The following is a 21,373-nucleotide window of genomic DNA, read 5'->3' on the forward strand; positions in this document are numbered from 1 at the left end:
TATACCACTAATTTTAAACAGAAGCAGTGCTAAGACCACATTGTAATTGGAAACTTCAGATGTGATGATTAAGTTTTTCTTATTTTTCGCTGATATGTTGTTAGGCTTTTTCTCAGATTTCAGTGTTGTGGAGTAAAAATATTTCCATCCACATAAAGCTGTGGCTGTGTGAACACAATTTTCCTTTGAAAGTGTATTGACGCAGGTCAGCCAGTGACAGTCAGATAGTAGACGTGCACCAGGTCACCTGTACTCGCTTGTTAAACGTCTGTCTATGAGTTAGTCTGCTGTGAAGCACATATGCTGGTGCTTAATTAACAAAACCCACCTATTGGTGTATGAAGAGTATGTTGAATTTTTTTTTAAAATCAAATTCTCTGAGTATTTCAAATAAACTAACTTAGATATCAGTTTTGTGCTGGGATTTGCCACTTCTGTGATATTAAAAAAGAAAGTTTGGAAACTTCAGGAAAAATCCTGCTTTAAAGTTCAGAGCCTGCTGAAAAGCAGCATGGCTTGTTATAACAGCTCAGGTGCTGCATTGTACAAATATCATCATTACACAGATTTCAGCTGTGCTGCTTTCATATGGTGTGAGGCCTGCGCTAGTAAGTTGCGTTAGCAGTATGCTAGTGCTGTACCATTCCTCTGTACCAGAGAAATATTTAAATACGTACTCACTGAACTTCAAAACTTCCTTGGATTTCCTTAAAATATTTTTTGCTCTTACTTAAACATAGTGCAGAAACTATCACTAGTATTCTTGAGAAATCACTAAGGAATTGTCCCACAGAAATGTTGATGTGGCCCTCTAGGGACCAGTTTAGAGATATGACAGAATATAATTTAAAAAAATGCTTTGTTATATTTTAAAGAACTGTTAATCTGAGTATGGTAATGTTTCTGTTGAAGAATAGCAGTTTCTCCCACTGTCTTTTCTAGATGGTCAAGTATTTGAAAGAGAGCAGGCAGATTTGGTTTACCCAAATAATTTTGCAATTTAGGAAAATTCTGCTTTTCCCTCAGATTTAAACACTATACACCTTTGTATCCAGAGTCTTTCCTGGAACTTACTGGTTATAGTTGTAATGGCAAACTTCCCTAGCAAAGAAGGAACTTGGGGCAGTGAGATGTTTCTCCTCTTAGGTTGCTGAAAAAGCTCTCTGAACAGAGTAAGCTGTGCTGACAAGATCAATTTTCCTGCTGGTGTAGCTGCACATACTAGCATGGGGTCTCTGCAAGGAAAAACAAATAACATCAATTAAGGGTGTTATAGGTCTGTTAACAGGTCTTTTAAATACAGCTGAGTTCGGGTGATTGCAGGACACAGAATATTCAAGAGTCATGCTCTCAGTGACCTTGGTGATGGTTAGACTTACTCATGTTTTAATGGCATTTTAATAGCCCTTATTCTAAATGTTTGCACTAAAGTAATCATAAAGAATAAGTAAGATACACAGAAGGTTTCAACATATAAATAGCTATAGATTTAAAGTAAAGGAATACACATAATCTCATCATCTTCTCTTCTTAGTTGAGTGCTTGTGCTTGGTCCACCGTTCAGGGTCAGATCTTCTGTGTACTGCCAGTACCTGTTTAGGACATGTCTACGTTTTCTTCACGTTCTTGCTAAGGGCTGGGTAAGGCAGGGTAGGTAGGCATGGTGCACTTAGTGCTTTACAGTTCTTCCCAATGGCCTGATCTGGAGAGAATTTTGTTATTTCAGCCAGTCTGCATCTGCCTTAAACAGTTTCTCTTAGAAACTTGTTCTCTCCTTCTTTGTTGGCTTTTTCAGTGAAATAGGTTTTTTCAGTTTGTCATCTTATTCATGGGACCAGTCTGAGCTTTGTTCTTATATTTTCTTTTGTTGATATTTTCATCCCTCACGTACCTCAGATGGAGGCAAAACAGATCCTCCAGCTACCTCTGCATACGTGATTGCTGGATATCTCTTGGTGTTAGAGATGTGCTCATCTCTCAGAGACGTTCTGGCTCAGGGCTGTACAACTCAGCCAGGTGGATATACCTGTGCTCAGTGTGCCAAGGCTTCTAGCTCATCTTACCTGAGGTATCTCATCTCCCTTTGTGAGACTGGGCTTTCATAGAACTGAATGGTGTACCAGTTCTTACTTCTCCAATGTACGTACTGTCTTCACTCTTTTTTCTTTCCATAGCCTAGCATTGCTGCAGTTCCTCAGGCATCTAAGTTACTTCTTCAGGTGCTCAGACATGAGCTACAGGTAGTCCCCATAGCCCGAAAAACACCTCCTGCCCTCGTGTAGACCTGCCTGCTCTGTCTTCTTCAATACAATGACAAAAGTTGGTTAGACTGGGAACAGATCCTCACTGTAGACTGTTCTTGACACAAGTATGACAACAGTGTGAATTTCCTTAGGTACAAACTTGATGTTTATAGTAATACCACTAGATCTACCTATTTTCTTTCCTCCCCAAACCTTACATGTAGATGTGACATGTTACATATATGAGCAAGTCCTGTCCTTTCAACAAAGATCTGTATTTCTGGAAGTTTATCTCCATGCACAAAAGATCATTAGTAATTCCTGGCCACCACTGTCTAATGAATGAAGCTGACCAACTTTCAAGGGTATTCATAGTGAAAAAACAACTTATGGACATGCTTGTGGCAGGTGCATTTCTGTGTCTATATATGGGCAACACAATTTGAAGTTCTCTACTTACTGCCAAGTAACTTCTCTTTATGATTATGTAGTAAGAGTTTGTGGTATCAGTGGCTTTGAGGTGGTGCATGTTGCAGGTCCACATTAATTTTTTAACACATGAAGACTAATAATTTATTCTAAGATTTTACTCAACAGTTCCAGAATTTTACCCCTTTTACCAAGGATCAAATACAAAATCAATCCCTTAGTTCATAGTAACATAGTCATCTTGTGTTTCTAAAACTATTTGGTGACTGTCAGTCAGGCTTGATAAAGCTTCCAGGTTGAAATCCTGGGGTCTGGAGTAGTCTCTGGATTGCCCACAAGGTGTGTGCAGCTACAGCCTACGTCATACATTGCATTTAACCTGACTTTGCAGTGCCTCGTGTAGATGGTGTAGTGGGTGTATTGAGTGATGTGGTGCATCCTACTTCATGGATACATATTACTGAGACAAGGTTTTAATTTATTTCAGGCTTAGAACGGAGTCAAACAAGTTAATTTTTATGTGCCAATATGAATAAATTCCAGTGAGTCTTTCCTTTACAAGTTTAATTTTTATTTGATTTTCTAATGTCTCATTACAAGTTTCTCAGGAGAAATCCTAACTTTGTTGAAATCTCAGGGAATTTTGCCATTGCCTTTTAAAAAAAAACCTAGAGCTTGGCCTTATGTAGTTGAGTCTACATAACAGAAGTCTTCCTTGGGAAGAAACTCTTCGAGTAAATCAGCTACAAGTGTTTTTCAGAGTCAGTGATGACTGGTCACAAGTACTTAAAGCTGTGTGTGTTTTATAAGTATGAAATTGCAAGAGTTGGAAGCTCATGATGTCTGTTTTCAGAAAGTTGAATGTTTGTCATTCCTTTCTGACCTTTCGGTGTTGTTCTGTCGTTGTCCATAGAACTCATATGTTTCACTCTTCAAATTTATGTTCATTTTATCCTTCATTTTTTTTGTTTTTTTTAGGACCCAATGTTGTCTTCCAGTGTGAAAGCACCTCAGAGACCCACTATCCAAGTTTGACTGTAGCGTGGAGGCAGGGTGGCCAGCCCTGCTCACATATCTCTGACACAATCCTTTTGCTTCGTTTGAACGTTAGATCCAGTCAAGAAATTAGGTTTTTCTGGGTTTTCTTATAATCTACAGTTACAGTTGATTTGTAAAAGCAGAAAGGATAGTGGGTCTTTGTGTGGCTTTCACTGCTGTTCATTCTTGTTTCCTTCAGTATTTTTTTTTGGTATTGATAATCGTAGATCATTAGCATGCATATCAAGTTATCGTTTGCATGGTGGGATTGCAGACACACAAAGACCCACTATTTGCACAGTTTCTGAGCTGTTTTGAATGGGCAGTTGTGTTCTTTTATGTTGTAATGTACATACTTTGCAGAATTAAAATGTTCACTCATTACTGTTCTAATGGACTTGATTTAATCTCTTACATATTGAGCTTTTAAAATTGGCAGCCTACAAGGCTCATCCAGAAAACAAACCCTACCTGTCTCTGCTGCTGATAGGCACTGTGATTACAAACATGCTGCAAGATCTAAGATTTAGATCTGGTGCAGTCCATACAGCCTTTTAATACCCTTTTTAACTGGGGAAAGAATTAAGCATAGAGTGGAGGATATTTGAAATTTTTCTTCCTTCACAGTAGTACTATAGCAGGAATTCGAGCTCGATATGTCCTATCCCTAAACAGTCTCCTTACTTTAAATAGTTTATTCCGATAATTCATATTTGTTTTCAGTTTTAGCAAACATGTACTAGCTACTGCAGTAAGTAGTTACACAGCCTCTGTGCTGCTAGGCCCTTTCCCTGTCTCTTTTCATTAAATAGCTAACAATACTGAATAGTGTTTTTATCTGGCTACGGTCTGCAGTGACTTAAAGTACCGTCTGAAAGTTGCTGCTCTTTGTTAAATAAGTTAGCAGCCTAGTACATAGGTAACCTCGATAAAGAGGTGTTGCCAGGAAAAAAAAAAAAAACAAACACTAACAGCCACTTGGAGCTGAAGGCAGAGCATTTGGGTTTAGGAAATGGAACCATACACCTCAGCTCAAAAGTGGTCCTTAAAGGTACAGTTATGGCATTTCAGCAGTATGGTGCAGTAAAGGTGTCCATGTTTTATTAGTTTGAGGGGAGGGAGGGACCAGGATTTCAGGACTATAACTCTGATACCCCTTTAAATAAAAGGGTTAATTTAATAGGAGACTATTTGTCTGATTAAGTAGTTCTGTGCTCCTGTAACAACAGGAGAGATCTAGTAGACACGGTATTTAATTTAGTTGGTTTCCTGAACTTGGTTATGAAACGTTAAAGGTCACTTATGCAATCAGAAATGTTTACAAAACACTGCTTGTTTACTATATACATATATATATATATATATATATATATATATGAATGTTGTGAAGGTACTATCAGGAAAAGGTTAGTCCAATTGCAGAGATTTAAAAGCCTTTCTCCAAAATTTCTGTGTTATGTATTTAATATACTTGATCGAATAATGTATATGTGCCCTTTAGTTCAGAGATATATCTTTTGTGCAATACGGACTACAGCAATGTGCCTACATAAAAGTACAAATGGATTTTTATTCTGGATGTATTTTGTCTAAACCTTATTTTATTATAGAATGAAATCATGTTATTGTAGGCAAATAATGTGCTAGATAATTCCTAAAGTATTCTAGCTGACTTGATTTTCTTCTGAAACTACATTTTAAGTATTTCTACTAAAATATGTTAATCACCCTGAACTGCCTTCTCTGAATTTCTGACTTTGAAAGCTTGTTTAATACAGGCTGAAGCATGTAGTGCTACACCAGTGGCATCAGGCAATCACTTACTGTAATCTAATAATTAGGTGATCTCATTTCTAAAAGGCACTGTTAACCTGAGGGATTTGAGCCAAACTGACTTCCCAGTGTTCAGTGACAGTTTTTCTTGAATGCCAAGTTACCACTAATTGTCTTTGAAAACTTAAAAACAACTTCACATCCTACCTGGGATGTTCTAGGAAATAGTTACATGGCATTTTCCAAAACCAACTGGCATTCTACCCACTTTTTAACTGATACAATTGGCAATCAGGGTAGTATTAAGGTCAAGTTTCACACAAGTACCCCTGTTGTTGGGTATGTAGGTATAAGCATAGATAATTATTGAAACAGCTTCCCCTCAGTTTGAACTGATGAGTATTGAAATGAAGCATTTGGGGGCTTTCATGGTTACTTTTTCATGTTTCAGTATTACCTGAGTACGTTCTAAATTCTCTAATAACAAAGATAATAATAATAAACCTTAATAATGCTGATTGAAAGAGACATAGTCCTATCCTTCAGTATTTGTCTCTACTGCAAAAGTCTGCCTAACACAGCTCAAGCACAATCACTGAGAGCGCTGCTCTCCTCTGCACACTGGCACAGAAAGAATTGAATACATACATCAGATCATTCAGAGGCAGGACTATGCCAAGGATATATTTAAGGCAAGATTATTTTAAAATAATGTTCTGTATCAATGAAGAGGTGTAGCTAATAGAAGCTGGGTTTAAATCAGACTTTTTCTTTCAAAAACGTTACTTTTTCTCTGGTTGTGTGCAATCCACTCTTTTTGATAAAAGTCCGTAGAGTTGAGTTCAGCTCTCATTCCAGTCAGCCAGGTAAAACTAGCATTCAAATGTTCATCCCTTATTTGGGTGAAGAAGGTTGGCTTTGGAACTAAGGACAATTGAAAAATAGAGATTTTTGTCAAACTGATGGTCCCCAGTCAAGAGATGAGAATCTAAATGTCGCTCAGAGGTGCACAGGGTTAACAGTTAAAACTGAAGCCAACTGGGAAAGCGAAATACGATGCTGCCTGCAACGTAGTACTTGCTTAATATTGTTTCCTGTGGGCCAGCAGAGATTAGGAGCCATGGTGTAATTGGGGGCAAGAATGTAAACGATGCTGTAAATGCACAAGAACAGGTACTGAAATGCTTCCTAATTTTGTAGCTGCCTAGTTTGCATAATGGACTAACAACCTCCAGAAGTGTAGTTTTACAAAAGCTTAGTTTACAGAGCTGAGTTCCTGATCCCGCAGTTGGATCTATGCAGGAAAGTCTTGTGCCACCACCAAGACCTGATTTCAGGGCTGGGGTGTGCGACTAGTCACTGATCCTGAAGGGCTGTGAAAGCATACGGCACACTATCGTAATGTCAGCGTTAATAACGTTACAGTTAGGAGTGCAGAAGGTGTAAAACACCATCAAAAAAGTTACATGGTAATAATTGAAATGTCTCCTACCAGTCTATTTATGCCATCTAGATGCTTGGTCAGATCGTACCCCTGTGTGATTTTTGGGTTGAAAACACTTGTAAATAAGTCTGCTCATAGGAATGCCGACAAACCTTGACCTGTAGTAGTGTTGGGAGCTGCTACAGGGTCATGCTACTTCAATGTAATGAACTAATAAAACTGCTACGTAATGGTGTGTGCTGCCTTAAAATTTCTTTTGTTGTTCTTTTCAAGCTAGAGTATTAATGTTTGGGGATGATTGTTAAGACATGCAAATGCAGGCCTTGCTTAGCATGAGGCAATTGTTCATCTTTGTTTTTAAACAAAGTTGTAAGATAACTATGCAAATGTATTTTATTAAAGGGACACATGAAAGGATCTAGTTTGTCTGTTGTGGTTTTTTTGTCCATCTGTGGAGGACTTTTTCCCATCTGAATAGCTTGATATGAGCATTATGTTATGTGGCTTTGTGGCGGAGAGACTTCATTTTGCTTTTTACCTCTTGAAAATTGAATCATAAATATTTTATGTTGTAGCAGAGAGAGTATACTGCATTTACTGATTAGGTGAGATCAGATAAAAGTTTTTATTATTTTTCCCAGGGCCTGATGGAAACCAGCTTTTCCACAGCAACAGATTTATTGGATTAGTTCCTTTTATGGGTTTCAGTAGGCACAGAGACTACTGACAGCTACAGACAGTGACAGGAGTACATCACAAGTGAGTTAGCCTTATGTGTGCCAGCAGAGATTGTAAAATGGCTATGGGTGATGTCCTGTGATACCATCAGTCTGTTCTCTGGCTGGACTAAGGGGACTATTTTAATGCCAGACCATGGTACTTAAGGTGAGATGGAGTCTTTCTATGGTAGCCTGGGAAAATAGAGGCAGGCTAATACAGGCAAAAAAACCCAACCCTTATCTTCTTTTTCCAGCCATATCAACTGGCCTGAACTAAAAAAAAAAAAAAAACAAAAAACCAAAAAGTGTAAAAATCAAACAACCCCCCCCAAACCACCAAAACCCACCCCAAACCCAAACAGCCAACACCTCCCACTCCAATAAAAACCCAAAACCAACCAAACCAACAACTCACAACCCTAAACAAACCAAGCTATTTCCTTACAAATGCAGTTTATACTACATACTCTTCACTGGTGACCCAAAGCAGTGAGGCCTCTGATATAAGATAGATCCTTCAGGACAAGTGCCTTAACTCATGTTTGAGGCTTAAGCTGACTTTCCAGAATGGTCATTTTTAAGGTGTTTTTCTCATTCTTCATTGTAGGGAAGTTTGTTGGGGAAGGGGACAAAGCACTCAGTGCCCAAGAAGATCTGGGAATCATTGGAAGCCTTTTATCGATCTGGTTTTTACTTAAATTCTCTGGAATTGGCTTTTAAGCAAAGAATTTTAATTCACTCCCCTTTTTTTAACAAAAAATAAGGTGGGGGTTGTTTTGAAATGGTGTTAGGTCTTGTTCATCTTTCTTTCATTTGAAGATTTCTTCAGAAAGTGTCATTGTTCCCCTTGAACATACTCATATTTTTGATTTGAGTAATTGGAAAGTTGTTCTCCCCCAGCCCCCATGTTTTTCAGGCATTTGAATCTCCTGCAGAGAAGAAGATCTTTTGACTGTGAAACTCAGTAGATTCTCACGCAGGGTTAATTATGTTAGTAAGAAGAAAGTATTTCTTGTTCAGGTATATTTGGAGATGAAGTATAATTTTAAACACAACTTTAGAGACTGGGATTTCCTGTTTATAAACTCTCCAGCTTGTTTTACCCTGCCCCTGCAAGACACCTGCTTCCTCGCCTTGGAGAGCAGGATTTATCACAAAAGGTACCACCGTTGTAGTAGACATCCCTCTCTTGCTATGCCCTGAGTTTCAGAGGTATCATAGCAGACACCCACTGCTTGCTCTGTTAGACAATGTTCTGAGGGGGAGCTAGGCAGGTCCTGCCCCAGATTGTCTGAAGAGCGTGGCAGTACCCTGCTCTGGGGGGCACAAGTGGGCTGGCTTGTCCTCCAAGGGTGATGTAAACCTCTTACCCAGTCAACAGAGGGAGGTGAGCCCCCAGCGAGGGCAGCTGAGAGTCCCCTCTGCAGGTGCTCCCCAAAATCTCACTGCTTTTCTTTAGCTGTATGGGGAGCTTGGGATGAAGCTTTACAAGACAGAAGCCAAACCAACAGCTTTCTGCTGCCAAAAAAGGCAGTTTTATTGCTTCCACGCACATTCCTGGCTGCTAAACTAGCAGAAAACTACTGTTTTCTTTTTTCTCATCAGGATTTCTTTGCTGCCAGGATGTGAGCTGGGAGTCAGATAAGTGCCAAAATTGATGCAAGGAAAGGAAGGAACAGGAATGGGGGAGGAGAGTGAGTAGAGATGCAGGTCCACCCTTTCTGTACCAGTGAGCCTATGGGTTGCTATGCCCACTTTGGGAAAGCATTGGCAAATGTGCTAGGCAGGTTGTTCTATTCTTTGTCTTGTTCGCTTTTCTTCCCTTCAGATCCAAATGCCTGAATTCACCCTCTAAAATCAGATGTGTGAATTGTGTACTATGTTTTCACGCCAGTATTATCAGACCCATCAGAATTTGGGGCATTTTCACTAGTGCTTATTTAAATATAAGATAGCACCCATCCATTTCCCAAAAGCTGACAGTCCAAGTACAAGGTTAGTGCAGGAGCCAGTTAATTTAATTGCATTTTTGTATCTGATAATGAGCTTATAAACCAAACCTATTTTAGGTCCATATAAAAAGGCCTGTTTTCCTTCCAGTGTTTGCTTCAACTTCAAGTAGGCAGCATGAGACAGACACAAATCTGAGCGTGTGGGTTGTTGTCACAGTTCTGAGATACAAGCAAACAGCAACAGGAGCTTCAGTCTGTCCCTGCTTTTGCTGCAGGAGTGTACCTTGCAGTAGAGAAGAGAACCACATGGTCAAAGCTGAGACTTCCAAATCTGGACAGATAAAGTCTGGTTACTGTGCAAGCCCTTGATTTTCCTCAAATTTTATGTCTTAGGAACCAAGTGGGCTTAAACTCAGTCCTATACAGACTAAAGGATGAGGCTAGAATCCAGAAGTAGCACATATTGGCCACAGTCCATCTTGATGGATTGAGATACCAAACTTCACAGGAATCACTTTGATCTGTAACTTTACTCCTTTTCCTCACCTAATTTTGGCTTAATTGTAACTTTGGGGATAACTAAGACCAGAAGCAGCATTCTGCATGATCAAAAGAGCTGCAATCCCAGATCTGTGCATAAAAAGTGGCTTTTTTTTTTTTCAAATCTTGTCAGAAAGCTTAAGATCTGTGATCTTCCTTAGGGGTACAAAACAGAACTGAAAAGTCCTGATTTTAAATCTAGCTATTGTCTTTACTGTTTTACTTCTTTGTGGTGTTCAAAGGATTTCCCTGTTCAAATACTTCAAATGGTGTCATAAAACTTCATTTGACAAGTGTTTCCCTTTTGCTGAAGGATGCTGCTTCTTCAGAGCAGCTTGATGCCTGTTCAGCAGGAAGGGCACAAGCCCACGAGGTTCTCCTTAGGCCACAGTCACATCAAGTTTAGCCAAATGCTTACTGTTTCTTGGGTGGTTTTCCCCCCAGATTTATTACGAACCATTTTAATTTCATTATTTAGAGCAGCCTTCCCATAAACAGATCTATACATTGGCAGTGAATAAAGTCACCTTCTGTGTCGTAGATGTGTTAGAGTGGCAAGGGAGATGTAGCCCTTCATGCTGTAGGTCACACTGCCTTTCGTGACACCTGTAAAATTTCAAAAAGTATCATTCCTCTAGAAATGACAGATCTAAATGAGTGTCCCTGTGATGTCCTTCCTGCTATTCTGCACAATCCACAGTTCACACTTTTTTAAAATCCGATGCCATCACATCAAGTGATAAATGTATGTTCTCAAATGCTCTGTAACTGTTTCTGTTTTTATTTTTCCCCACCCTGCTACTTTGCAGTACTCTGCTAGCATGGGATCAGAGTTTGACTGTGGGCTCTCCTTTACTCATCTAAACATGTGCTCCACTTTGTTTTTACCAGTTTTTGATTCAGTTACTAAATTTCAAACATTGCTGTCATGCTACTAATATGTACAGTACAGAAAAAGCCACGTGAAGCTGTAGGGTCTGCATGTTATTACAGAAAACTTGGGGTTTGTGTCATGGAACGTCTGTGTGTCCCTCTGTATGATTTTGATCTTTCATACTCGATGCATAAAAAGAATTCGACGTATTTCAGGCTCATTTTGTTTCTAAATGAGGAAAAAAAAGTTTTGCAGCTATGAAGTTATGCAACTATAACATTATGCTTTATAATTTTACAAATTTGTACTGGTGGTTTGTTTTATAAATTAATAGCCAAGGCAGAGTACTTTAGGAAAGGGGTGGAGATTAAAGGTGCAATGTCCTAAGTCAGAACCAGACACATTTTAGATAACTTCATCTCACAAAAGACATGGCATAAGGTAAGACAAAATCACAGTTTTTAAACAGTATGGCAGAAAAGGAGAAGAGATGAGAAAAATCATGAGACAAAGTGGCAGGAAGTCAGGAATTCTTATTCAACATCACAGTACAAGAACAAGGGATGCTCAAAGAAATAAAAAGGTAACAGACTGAAAAAATGACATAAAGGGGGAAGGGTTCAATCACTGCATCACTCGATTTTGAAACCTGCTGCTGGTGTGGGCAGGGTGTTTAAAAAGAACAATTGAGTATATAGTCTGAACCACAGGTTGGTGTATGTTGGTGCAATTTTGTTAATTCATCAGATCTGATGACCTGAGTGTGTTCTAAACTTCTGGCTTACTTCTTGTAGGGTGTGCTGATCTCCAGAGCCTTGACACCATGCAGCCGATGGAAAGGAAAAGGCAGGGCTACATTCACGAACTCATTCAGACAGAAGAAAGGTACATGGATGATCTTCAGCTCGTCTTAGAGGTGAGATGTGTTGGATGTGAAAATGCATTTTGAATAAGAACACCTCTGTCCTACTGAATAATGACAATAAAGGGATTTTTATGCATTGTGAAATGCTAGAGGAAGAATGGTGTGTGAACACCTTCTTTTCTAGCGAATGTTACGTGGTTGTCCACCAGGCAAAAACATCCCCTTGTGAAAGCCATCGTCCTACAAGCACCTTCCTGTTTTCCAAATCCTGTTCTTAGGTGTTTGAGCTCGGTGTAAAGATGATGGGCTGGGCCAGGGTGTCTTAGCAGAGCTGCACAGGCTCAAGACAGAAGGTGTATAAGCACCATAAAAGTTTATCATCTGCTTTTGTCTCCAGTTTTATTTCTGGAAGCAAGACCATCTCACTAGAGGCAGGGCAGGAACAGGCCAGCATTAGGTGGGCTTGGGCTGGGCGTCTCTGTGTAGAACAACTGTGTGGTGAAGTGATGAAGTGCTGAAGATGTTAAATAGACTGAGTTACACAGGTATTCTGCTATCCAGAGGTACTGCACTGAGGGCCTCTGAAAGAAGCTGTATTTCTGCACGCAGGTTGACTATGACTGCTCTGGATATGGGGATGGATGTGATGTGTAAGTGTAATTTGTGTAGCAGTTGACTCTGAAATCATGGGAATGCTCTGCTGAACTGTCAGGCTGCAGGTCCCAGTGCTTGTCCCTGCTTTGCAAATGGTGGCGCCGGTGTCAGAATGAGGTCACACGCTTAGGAAAAATAGTGACAGCTGTCACAAGTGCTAGTAAGGAATTGCTTTTAACTTCTGAGGAACTGGACACCGAGCATTCAGAAAAAAAGTGAGATCGCTGCTAGGCTAAATGAGGCTGAGTCATTTTTGATTCTGAAGAATTGCTCACCTTTCTGATTGTTTGACTGCAGGTTTTCCAAAAACCGATGGCTGATTCGGGTTGTCTCACAGAAGGAGAAATGGGGCTGATCTTTGTTAACTGGAAGGAACTCATCATGTCAAATACAAAGTTACTGAAGTGAGTACTTATCTGCATTTTTATGTTTTCCTCTTCATCTTTATTCTCTTGTTCCTCTCTCCAGGAAGCTTTCTGATTTTACAGTAAATATTTCTGTCCTTGCTGATTATTGCCTGTGATGCATGCATTCAGAACAGCCAAATGCATTCAGACTACCTCATAAAGAGGGAGTTTTTATGAGAGAGAGGGGTGGAATAAACAGCAAGAACAGATGCACATTTGCTATAATACCTTAGAAACAGAGCCTACGCAAAAGCATGTGCACAGGAGGCGTTCTTCCCAGTTTTCTGCAAAGCAACCTTTTATTCTCTAAAAATAAACTCTGGAGAGACAATTCCATTGAAATGGAATGCTGCTTGAATGCAGAGATTGATCCTGCTTGTTCCAGAAACCTCAGAGGAGAGTCTCAGTCCCACAGACCCATCAGGCAGATTGTTCAGCTCAGCGTGTTGTGCCAGTGACTTTGGGGGGTCAGGCAGGGCCCGGCGCCACCTGGAAGCGCCTGTGCTGTGTAAGGGCGTTCACCTCGCGGGCCTGTGTCCTGTCAGAGATAGATGGATGGTGTAAGGATCTTGATTTAGGCCTCGCAGACTTGGCAGCAAAGTTGGATGGTGATTTCTTTCCTCTTCAGAGCCTTGCGAGTGCGTAAGAAAACAGGAGGAGAAAAAATGCCAGTGCAGATGATTGGGGACATCTTAGCAGCAGAGCTGTCTCACATGCAGGCCTACATTCGGTTCTGCAGCTGCCAGCTTAATGGAGCTTCACTGCTGCAGCAGAAAACTGATGAAGATGCCGATTTCAAGGACTACTTAAAGGTATCTTGTTCAGTAGCTTTTGTGCTTTCTCCTTTCCTCAGTGACAGGAGCCCATCGAACCAGCATCGACCAGACCAAAATAACCCAGAAGAGTAAAATCTTATAAAAATACCTAAGAACCAAGGTGTATTTATATGATAACCATGGTTAACACTGTGTGTGCTTTTTATTTATATACATGTCTTTCTCTCTAACTAATTTATTACTCCATTTCCCACTTCCATTGCTTGTTACTTCAGTGTAACGCTAACTCCACAAAGTTACGGTGCCGGTGTCTGCACCTTCCCAAAAATTCCTGCTGTCAGAAGGGTAAGAGCCTGTGGAGTTGAAAGAAAAAAGCTGTTCTGAACATGCTTGTAATTCAGTGGGGCATGCAGTGTGTGTCAACTGTGGGGCTGCAGCCAGGGCCAGAGGTGTGCTGTGTCACAGACAGGCATGTTGCAGAAATAAATAAGGAATTGCTGCCATACTGCAGCTGATGTGTTGGCTTTGAGGCCATGAAAGGAGAAATGCCAGAACTGTTGACATCAGGCGTTCGTTTGTTTCATCGCTTTGGGTTTTTTTTGAACCTGAGTAGAGCCTGTAATGTCAAAATAAAAGCTGGAACGGTTTTGAATGTACGGGTTCTGCATGAGCAGTGATCCTATGGCTGGCAAAGCGTCTGAGTACAGTTTGTTCTAGATACAAGTATTGTTTGCTCACTGAAAAATCTTAGGATTTTTTGGAATGCCTGGAAAAATTAATCTGATCAGACAGTTTCAGTTTTCAGTGCAGTGAGGCAACTGTTTCTTGATGAGTAATGCAATGTCTCCATTAAATCTCTGAATTGCATCGTAGAAACTTGCCTTGGACCCTCGCTGCAAAGGAATGCCCCTCTCCAGCTTCCTCCTGAAACCTATGCAGAGGATAACCCGCTACCCTCTGCTCATAAAGAGTGTGAGTACCCTAAGTGAGGTTTTGTAGGTGAATGCTTTTGCATTTGATCTTGATAGCAAAAGCAAAAAAAAGCCTTGTCCCTCTATGGGGATTTCTCTGAGAGTGTGGAGTAGTACCTGTGTTTACCTCTGTTTTTATCTTGTTTTCTCCCCTTTTTGATCCATACCAGATTCTAGAGAACACTCCAGAAAATCACCCCGACCACAGTAACCTCAAGCTTGCCTTGGAACGTGCAGAGGAGCTGTGCTCTCAAGTTAACGAAGGGGTGCGTGAGAAAGAGAACTCGGACAGGCTGGAATGGATACAGTCCCATGTGCAGTGCGAAGGTCTTGCTGAGGTAGCTGCATTGATATGCTGTACGGCAGAGACTTCTCCGAGTCACTTCAGAAAGGCTGGGGGAGGGAATAGGGTCCTTGCTCACATCTGTTATTAGAATGTGATCCACTGCTGAGCTGCTGGCAGAGAAGCTTTTATTAAATTCAGCTCACAGCCATAATGTGATGAGCCCTCGTTTTTGTGTGATTTTGGAAGTGGAAAAATCTTGATTTATCAGCTTAAAACTGACACCATTTAAACTGTTAAATGAACAGAAATAACTCTTATCTCTGAAGTTCTGCTCGTGCTGCCACTGGGCTAAGTCAGGTGCTACTCTGTGGAATTTCACTTTGTGTGTGTTTCCCAGGGATTTTGTTCACACAGAAAGGACACAGAAGCCCTCAGTGCCAGATCCTCAAAGATATGTGGGGTTCAGGCTCCTGTACCTTTCAGGACAGCCTTCAAAATGAGGTGTTATGACAGTTCTCCACTGCCTGCATAAGGAACTGGGGCTTAACAGGCCCAGGAGGTCTGTCCTAGTTCCATCACCTAATTGTGCACCCATAAGATGTGACCTGACTGCCGACTCAGCAGGCTCTGGACACAGCTTCTGGACAACAGAAACGTGGCCACTAGGTAGATGTCTTCACCCAGTCAGACCCCTCTGTGTGTTGCTGGTAAAGCTTAAATCTCCTTTAAATTGGGAGTAGTGCTGATACCATGGCAGATTATGAAGCTCTTTCCCTTCTCTTAATTTGTAACTAAATTCATTAAACAAACCAGAACAGCATTTTGAGCAGCTTGAGCGATCTCCACTGTGAAGAGGACGGGAACTGATGTCTGCATTAACTTGCTGCTGCTAATGGGTTTTGTCTCTCCTAGCAACCGGTGTTCAACTCCCTTACAAACTGCTTGGGACCACGGAAACTCCTGCACAGTGGCAAGCTGTACAAGGCCAAGAGCAGTAAGGAGCTGTACGGCTTCCTTTTCAATGACTTCCTCCTGCTCACCTACATGGTTAAACAGTTTGTATCTTCCGGCTCCGATAAACTCTTCAGCCCCAAATCCAACTCCCAGTTCAAAATGTACAAAATGGTGAGTGAATTGAAGTGCCCCGTGGTCATGTTGATGCAGTGGGACCTGGCTTCTGATGAGGAATGCTCTTCTCCCTGCTGGGATTGGCTCTCTGGCCCCACCTGATCCTTTGCTGTCACACGGGTGTGTGCTGGCAGCCAACATGCACGAACGGCATTGGCTTAGTCACTGGAAAAGGACAGGCTTCTGTGTCTTGGTTTAATAAACACTTCTGTCCACTTTGTGCTGAAGGGCAGAAAGAGCATCGTGCCTGAGCAGCTGAATGGGATGTTGGGAAGCAGGAGCCTTGACCTGAGTTTGCACAAGCTCCTGCATCCACAAGAAAATACCTGTCCTTCTTTAGAAAGCAGTAAAAGGTGCAAAACTTTGGTCTGTGTGTCCACACAGTGCATGGACTCTCAAGATTCTGGAGTTGGGGAGATAAATGTAAATTTCAGGTCTGCTTTCCAACAGAGAACCTGAGATATTCCCAGATTTCCAAGCTCTGCACTGTAGCTCTGCTTACTCAGCCCTGCCCTTTTCACAAAGCTCTGTATCTGGGAAGACAGAATGGGGTTATCGCCGGAGTTTTTCTCACGGTTCTTTCTCACATCCTTTACACGGTGATCTGATTATTTGTCCTGTGTCCTAAGACTTTCATTTTCCCTACAGTAAATCAGTGTATTTAAACATTCTTGTAGAGTCTCCACTGACTGTCAGGGTGATGCTGCCACAGTGATGCCTGCTTTTCTTTCAGCCTGTTTTCCTTAATGAAGTCCTAGTGAAATTGCCCACAGACCCTTCAAGTGATGAGCCAGTTTTCCACATATCACACATTGACAGAGTTTACACGCTTAAAACTGACAACATTAATGAGCGGTGAGTAGTGAAAATGCAGATCTGACCTTAAACTTGTTGATCATGGCTGTAGGCTGTGTTTCCAGTGAGTAGACTTGGGGATCTCTGAGTTCAGGGACAGGGTTTAGTCTCTTGCTCAGGAAATGAACTCATTTGACTCTCATTTGAATTACAGTTTTTCTCTGATTTTGTTCTGCTTGTGTGGCAGCTTTTGTAGTGGAATCCAGTCACATCTACTGCTCCTCGATGTTACAGTTGTACAGAAGAATAGTTTAGGCGGCAAAATCAGTCTTTAATGTGACCCAGCAGTCTTTAATAAAACAGCATCTCCATCTTCATTTATTTAAGCTGATGTCTAAATGTGGCATAAGATTAAATCCAAAACCTCCACTGCATTAGTCCTTGAACTAACCTGATTTGTTGTAATGCCCCTGAAACCTCGTGGGGGGAGAAAATGACAGAAGAAAATGGGGCAGAGTTGCTGATACTGAAGAATTTCCTGCCTGTGGTATGACCCTGACTATAGGGATTCCTCTTTGCAGTACTGCCTGGGTCCAGAAAATCAAAGCAGCATCAGAGCAGTACATCGAGACTGAGAAGAAGAAACGTGAAAAGGCTTATCAAGGTACCTGCTGCGTTCCCTATTTCTCTCTCATCCACACGGACACGTGGGTAGGGCCTTTTCTGGAGGATGACACAGTGTCTGTGTAGGATCTCCCTCTTCAAATCTATTGCCAGTTTTTACAGTTACAACCAATCCATTTATTTGCTATTTCTTTGTTCCCAGCTCGCTCACAGAAAACCTCAGGAATAGGACGGTTGATGGTGCATGTGATTGAAGCAACAGAACTAAAGGCCTGTAAGCCCAATGGTAAGTGAAGGAAATAGTGTCAAATTACTTTTATTCCTGCAATGTTTGGAATGCCTTGCTGCGAGTTGTTCGGTGATTGGGGAAACATTGTGGTTTCAGCTACAGCTTCTGAACAAATTAGTCATTATTTAGTTTAGAGAGCCGAGTGAAGAACCAGCTCTGTGCTGCTCTAGGCTATAGGGATTGCCTGACCCACATCTTCTGGACAGCAGCGTCGGTGTGTGTCCAAGCAGCCTCCAGACAGGGAAGGAGGTTTTTGTGCTGCAGAGGTGTTCCACTGCTCCTTCTGTCTTTAGGGAAGAGCAACCCGTATTGTGAAATCAGCATGGGCTCCCAGAGCTACACGACAAGGACCCTGCAGGACACCCTGAACCCCAAGTGGAACTTCAACTGCCAGTTCTTCATTAAGGACCTGTACCAGGATGTCCTGTGTATCACCATGTTTGACAGGGATCAGTTCTCACCCGATGGTAAGTGTGAATATTTGTTTGAGGACACGAATGCTCTTTTGTGACTTGGGGTACACAGTTCCTCACCAGCAGTTCCAGGAGCCTGTAGGTATGGTTGCTTCCTGAGAAATGTTGTGTAAAAATGATGCCTCCTTTCTCAGGAGGTTCAGTAGCCTTCCAGAGCCAACAGCTCTGGGCAGGCACGTTGGATCCTGGTCTGGCTTTTGAATCAGACACAGAATTATTTTTCTGTCAGGCTGAGGAGACAGAGAAGTTGAAAGCAGAAGCTTTTCACTCACACTATAGGTGCCCGAAAATAAGGTGCTAAATTATATTTGCACAGCAACAGCTTGACAAGCTTTCATCTTTTGCTTGGAAACATGTTTTTTGTAGTCAGTTGCTTCTCTTTAAAAGGTTAAGGGCTTTTTCAGGGCTCAGACACATGAATTATTGCAGATTTGCAAGGTACTGCCTTGACTTGAGTTGTCCTGTGTGTAACTGTAGCTCAGTCTTTTCTCCTGTGAGGTAACATGATTTTACTAGGCTGCTTCTCCCAGTTGGACAGCCAAGTCTGGGGTTTTTTCAGTTCACAGTAAATCTTTTAATGCACACACACACACAATATATATCAAATTGCTACAAAGAGGGTATATAATTTCAGAATAGGACTGTAAACCTACTAGTGGCAGTAATTGTTCAAGGTCATTGTTCATGTGAAAAGAATGATATATGAGCCTAATTAAAAGTTGGCTGAGCCGAAATAGATTTTTTTTTTATTGCCTTCATAGCACCACAGCTGACTTGTAAACAGGTTCCATCACTTAATCTCTGACCTTCCAGCCCTAAGACAGGGTAACATTTGAAGAACCATATGTCCTTCAGTTATTGTATCATTTGAAATTGTGTTCCTGTATTTTTGAACTGTATTTTTAAAGCCCTTAGATCAAACTGTGACATGAAGGCATGTTTTCCGTCCTAATTCCATAGCATTTTTGTCTTCTGAAGAAAACCTTTTTTGTCAGTGCTGGCTGATACACGCAGGGCTGGTGGCGAGTCAGACAGGAAGCTTGGGACCGGTGCTCTGGAACTGAATATACACTGTGCAGCGTTGCTGCTTAACCTGACACTTTCAGATTTTCTAAGCTTAATGTCTTTGCATAATGAATTTTCTTATTCACTTGCCCAACAGATTTTTTGGGTCGCACTGAAGTTCCAGTAGCAAAAATCAGAACAGAACAAGAAAGCAAAGGCCCCACGACCAAACATTTACTGCTGCATGAAGTTCCAACAGGCGAAGTCTGGGTCCGTTTTGACCTGCAGCTCTTTGATCAGAAAACACTCATCTAAGAACACTTTTTTAAATTTATGAAGGACAACTGAAGCTGACAGACTGAACTTTTTCTGTAAAAGATTCCCTGCCCCACGCTGGTTATTAAGAGTTCCTGCTGCTTCCATATTTCCTCTGAGTTACTGGGTTGTGTTTAGTTCCTTGCAGCGTTCAAATATGTTGTTGATCTATGCAAACACAAATGTTACTGTATATACAGTACTATAGCTCAGTGCCTTTTTATTATGTTGGAATATCTTGGTTTTGGATGCCAATGTTTCCATTTTCAGGGCCATAAAAAGTATTAAGTAGAGATGTGACATCAAGATGTATGTATATTTTACCACTTAGTCTAACATATAGACTGAGGAATGGTTTAAGCTCAGCACTAGAATCATTCCATTTGAAATCTGAAAAGTGATATCCACTGGAATCTTCCCATCTCAGGATGATAGCTGTAAAGATTAAATGCTGAAGAAGCCTTAGCACTGGAGAAGTCTCCGCTACATTGCATATTCTTTAAGAACCAAGTATAGTTCTTTACTTGACTTAGTTCTGCACTGAAATCAGTAACTGCTACTTGATTTTTCTTTCTGCTTCAGTTTGATTCATCATTCTCTGCTGAGACAATGTGGTTGTGAAGAATAACTAAAAAAAAATATTTTAAATACTGTGACCCACAATAATGTGGAAAAATACTCTTCAGCTTTTGTTTGTTTTTTCCAAAATGTAAGTTATTTGTGTACATTTCCTTGGTCTTGCAGACCTCCATGTGAATCTTGAAGCTTTGACATTGCCAACATGTATATAGAGAGTAAAATATAAGTTTATTAATGTAATTTGTCTACAGATGTTTATTGATGCATAGTGATTTTTTAAAAGTATATTTTATTGTACAGGGGAATGTGAAATAATGAGGAAAAACTTACAGGATTAAATTCAAGAAGAGTTTATTACAAGTTTAAAAGGTTTGCTCGGGGGAACTGTTACTCCAACACAAATCTGGACAATGAGACTGATTGAAACAACTTTCTCTTGGCACCAAAATCAGGGATGGTACAAAAAGAAAAAACAGAAAAGTTTGTTTATAAAGGATTTGATACATTCTAAGCATTTTACTGCCTCTTTAAACTGCTCTGTTGAAAAAGCCCAGCATGCAGTTCCGAGCAGCGCGCCCGTTCCCGCGGGTGCAGCGATACTGATGTCTGACGGTGTCACCCCCCGGCGCCAGCTGGGTACCCTCCTGTTGCAGGGCTGAGTGAACCTCTCTTACTTTTAACAGTTTTCTGTGGTTCAGTATTTCTAATGCTAAATAAAACTAAATCTTGGCAACTCTTGAGAGATTGTGTCTGTACAGTGGGAGTTTGAAGCTTCTTGAACAAGCACAGAGAAAATTCTGTTTTCCAGCTTTGACAGCAGCTGCGCAGCCGCTGGAGCTGGAACCAGAGAGAAGCTGAGCTGCGGGGCACTGACTCTGAAAAGCACTAGACATGTTGTACAACACCTTCCACCTCCTCTCTCCTCATTATTTCCTGCCTTCTCAGAACAATCAGTATGTATGTTAAAGTCTGATTTACTGCTCGTACATTGCCTCCAGGAGAAGGTCCTTTGAAACCTTGGTAGTACCCTTAACATTATTTTGCAAATATTTTGCAAGACATTCACTATGGGAGTTCTGATAAACATTTGAACAAAGAAAACCCAATCATTATTTCCCCATCAGTGCTTCCTAAGCTGCTCTCCTGTACACATCTGCTAACCATGCACATCGCCAGTGGCACCTCCTCCTCCTG

At 41.1% G+C, this 21,373-nt stretch overlaps 1 protein-coding gene across 1 annotated transcript in view; it reads left to right on the forward strand.

Moving 5' to 3' along the window:
* Positions 1 to 21,098, forward strand: part of ITSN2 (intersectin 2) — an 87,241-nt gene extending 66,143 nt beyond the window's left edge. Inside the window, exons 30-40 of the mRNA XM_074895539.1 lie at positions 11,807 to 11,928; positions 12,829 to 12,935; positions 13,567 to 13,750; positions 14,588 to 14,686; positions 14,856 to 15,023; positions 15,884 to 16,096; positions 16,833 to 16,954; positions 17,476 to 17,558; positions 17,721 to 17,804; positions 18,101 to 18,274; positions 19,443 to 21,098. Of these exons, the coding sequence (XP_074751640.1) occupies positions 11,807 to 11,928; positions 12,829 to 12,935; positions 13,567 to 13,750; positions 14,588 to 14,686; positions 14,856 to 15,023; positions 15,884 to 16,096; positions 16,833 to 16,954; positions 17,476 to 17,558; positions 17,721 to 17,804; positions 18,101 to 18,274; positions 19,443 to 19,600 (1,514 nt within the window). The 3' untranslated portion in view covers positions 19,601 to 21,098. The remainder of the gene's footprint in view (positions 1 to 11,806; positions 11,929 to 12,828; positions 12,936 to 13,566; positions 13,751 to 14,587; positions 14,687 to 14,855; positions 15,024 to 15,883; positions 16,097 to 16,832; positions 16,955 to 17,475; positions 17,559 to 17,720; positions 17,805 to 18,100; positions 18,275 to 19,442) is intronic.
* Positions 21,099 to 21,373: the final 275 nt, after the last annotated feature.

Source organism: Athene noctua, chromosome 1, assembly GCF_965140245.1.
Source record: "Athene noctua chromosome 1, bAthNoc1.hap1.1, whole genome shotgun sequence".
NCBI lineage: Eukaryota > Metazoa > Chordata > Aves > Strigiformes > Strigidae > Athene > Athene noctua.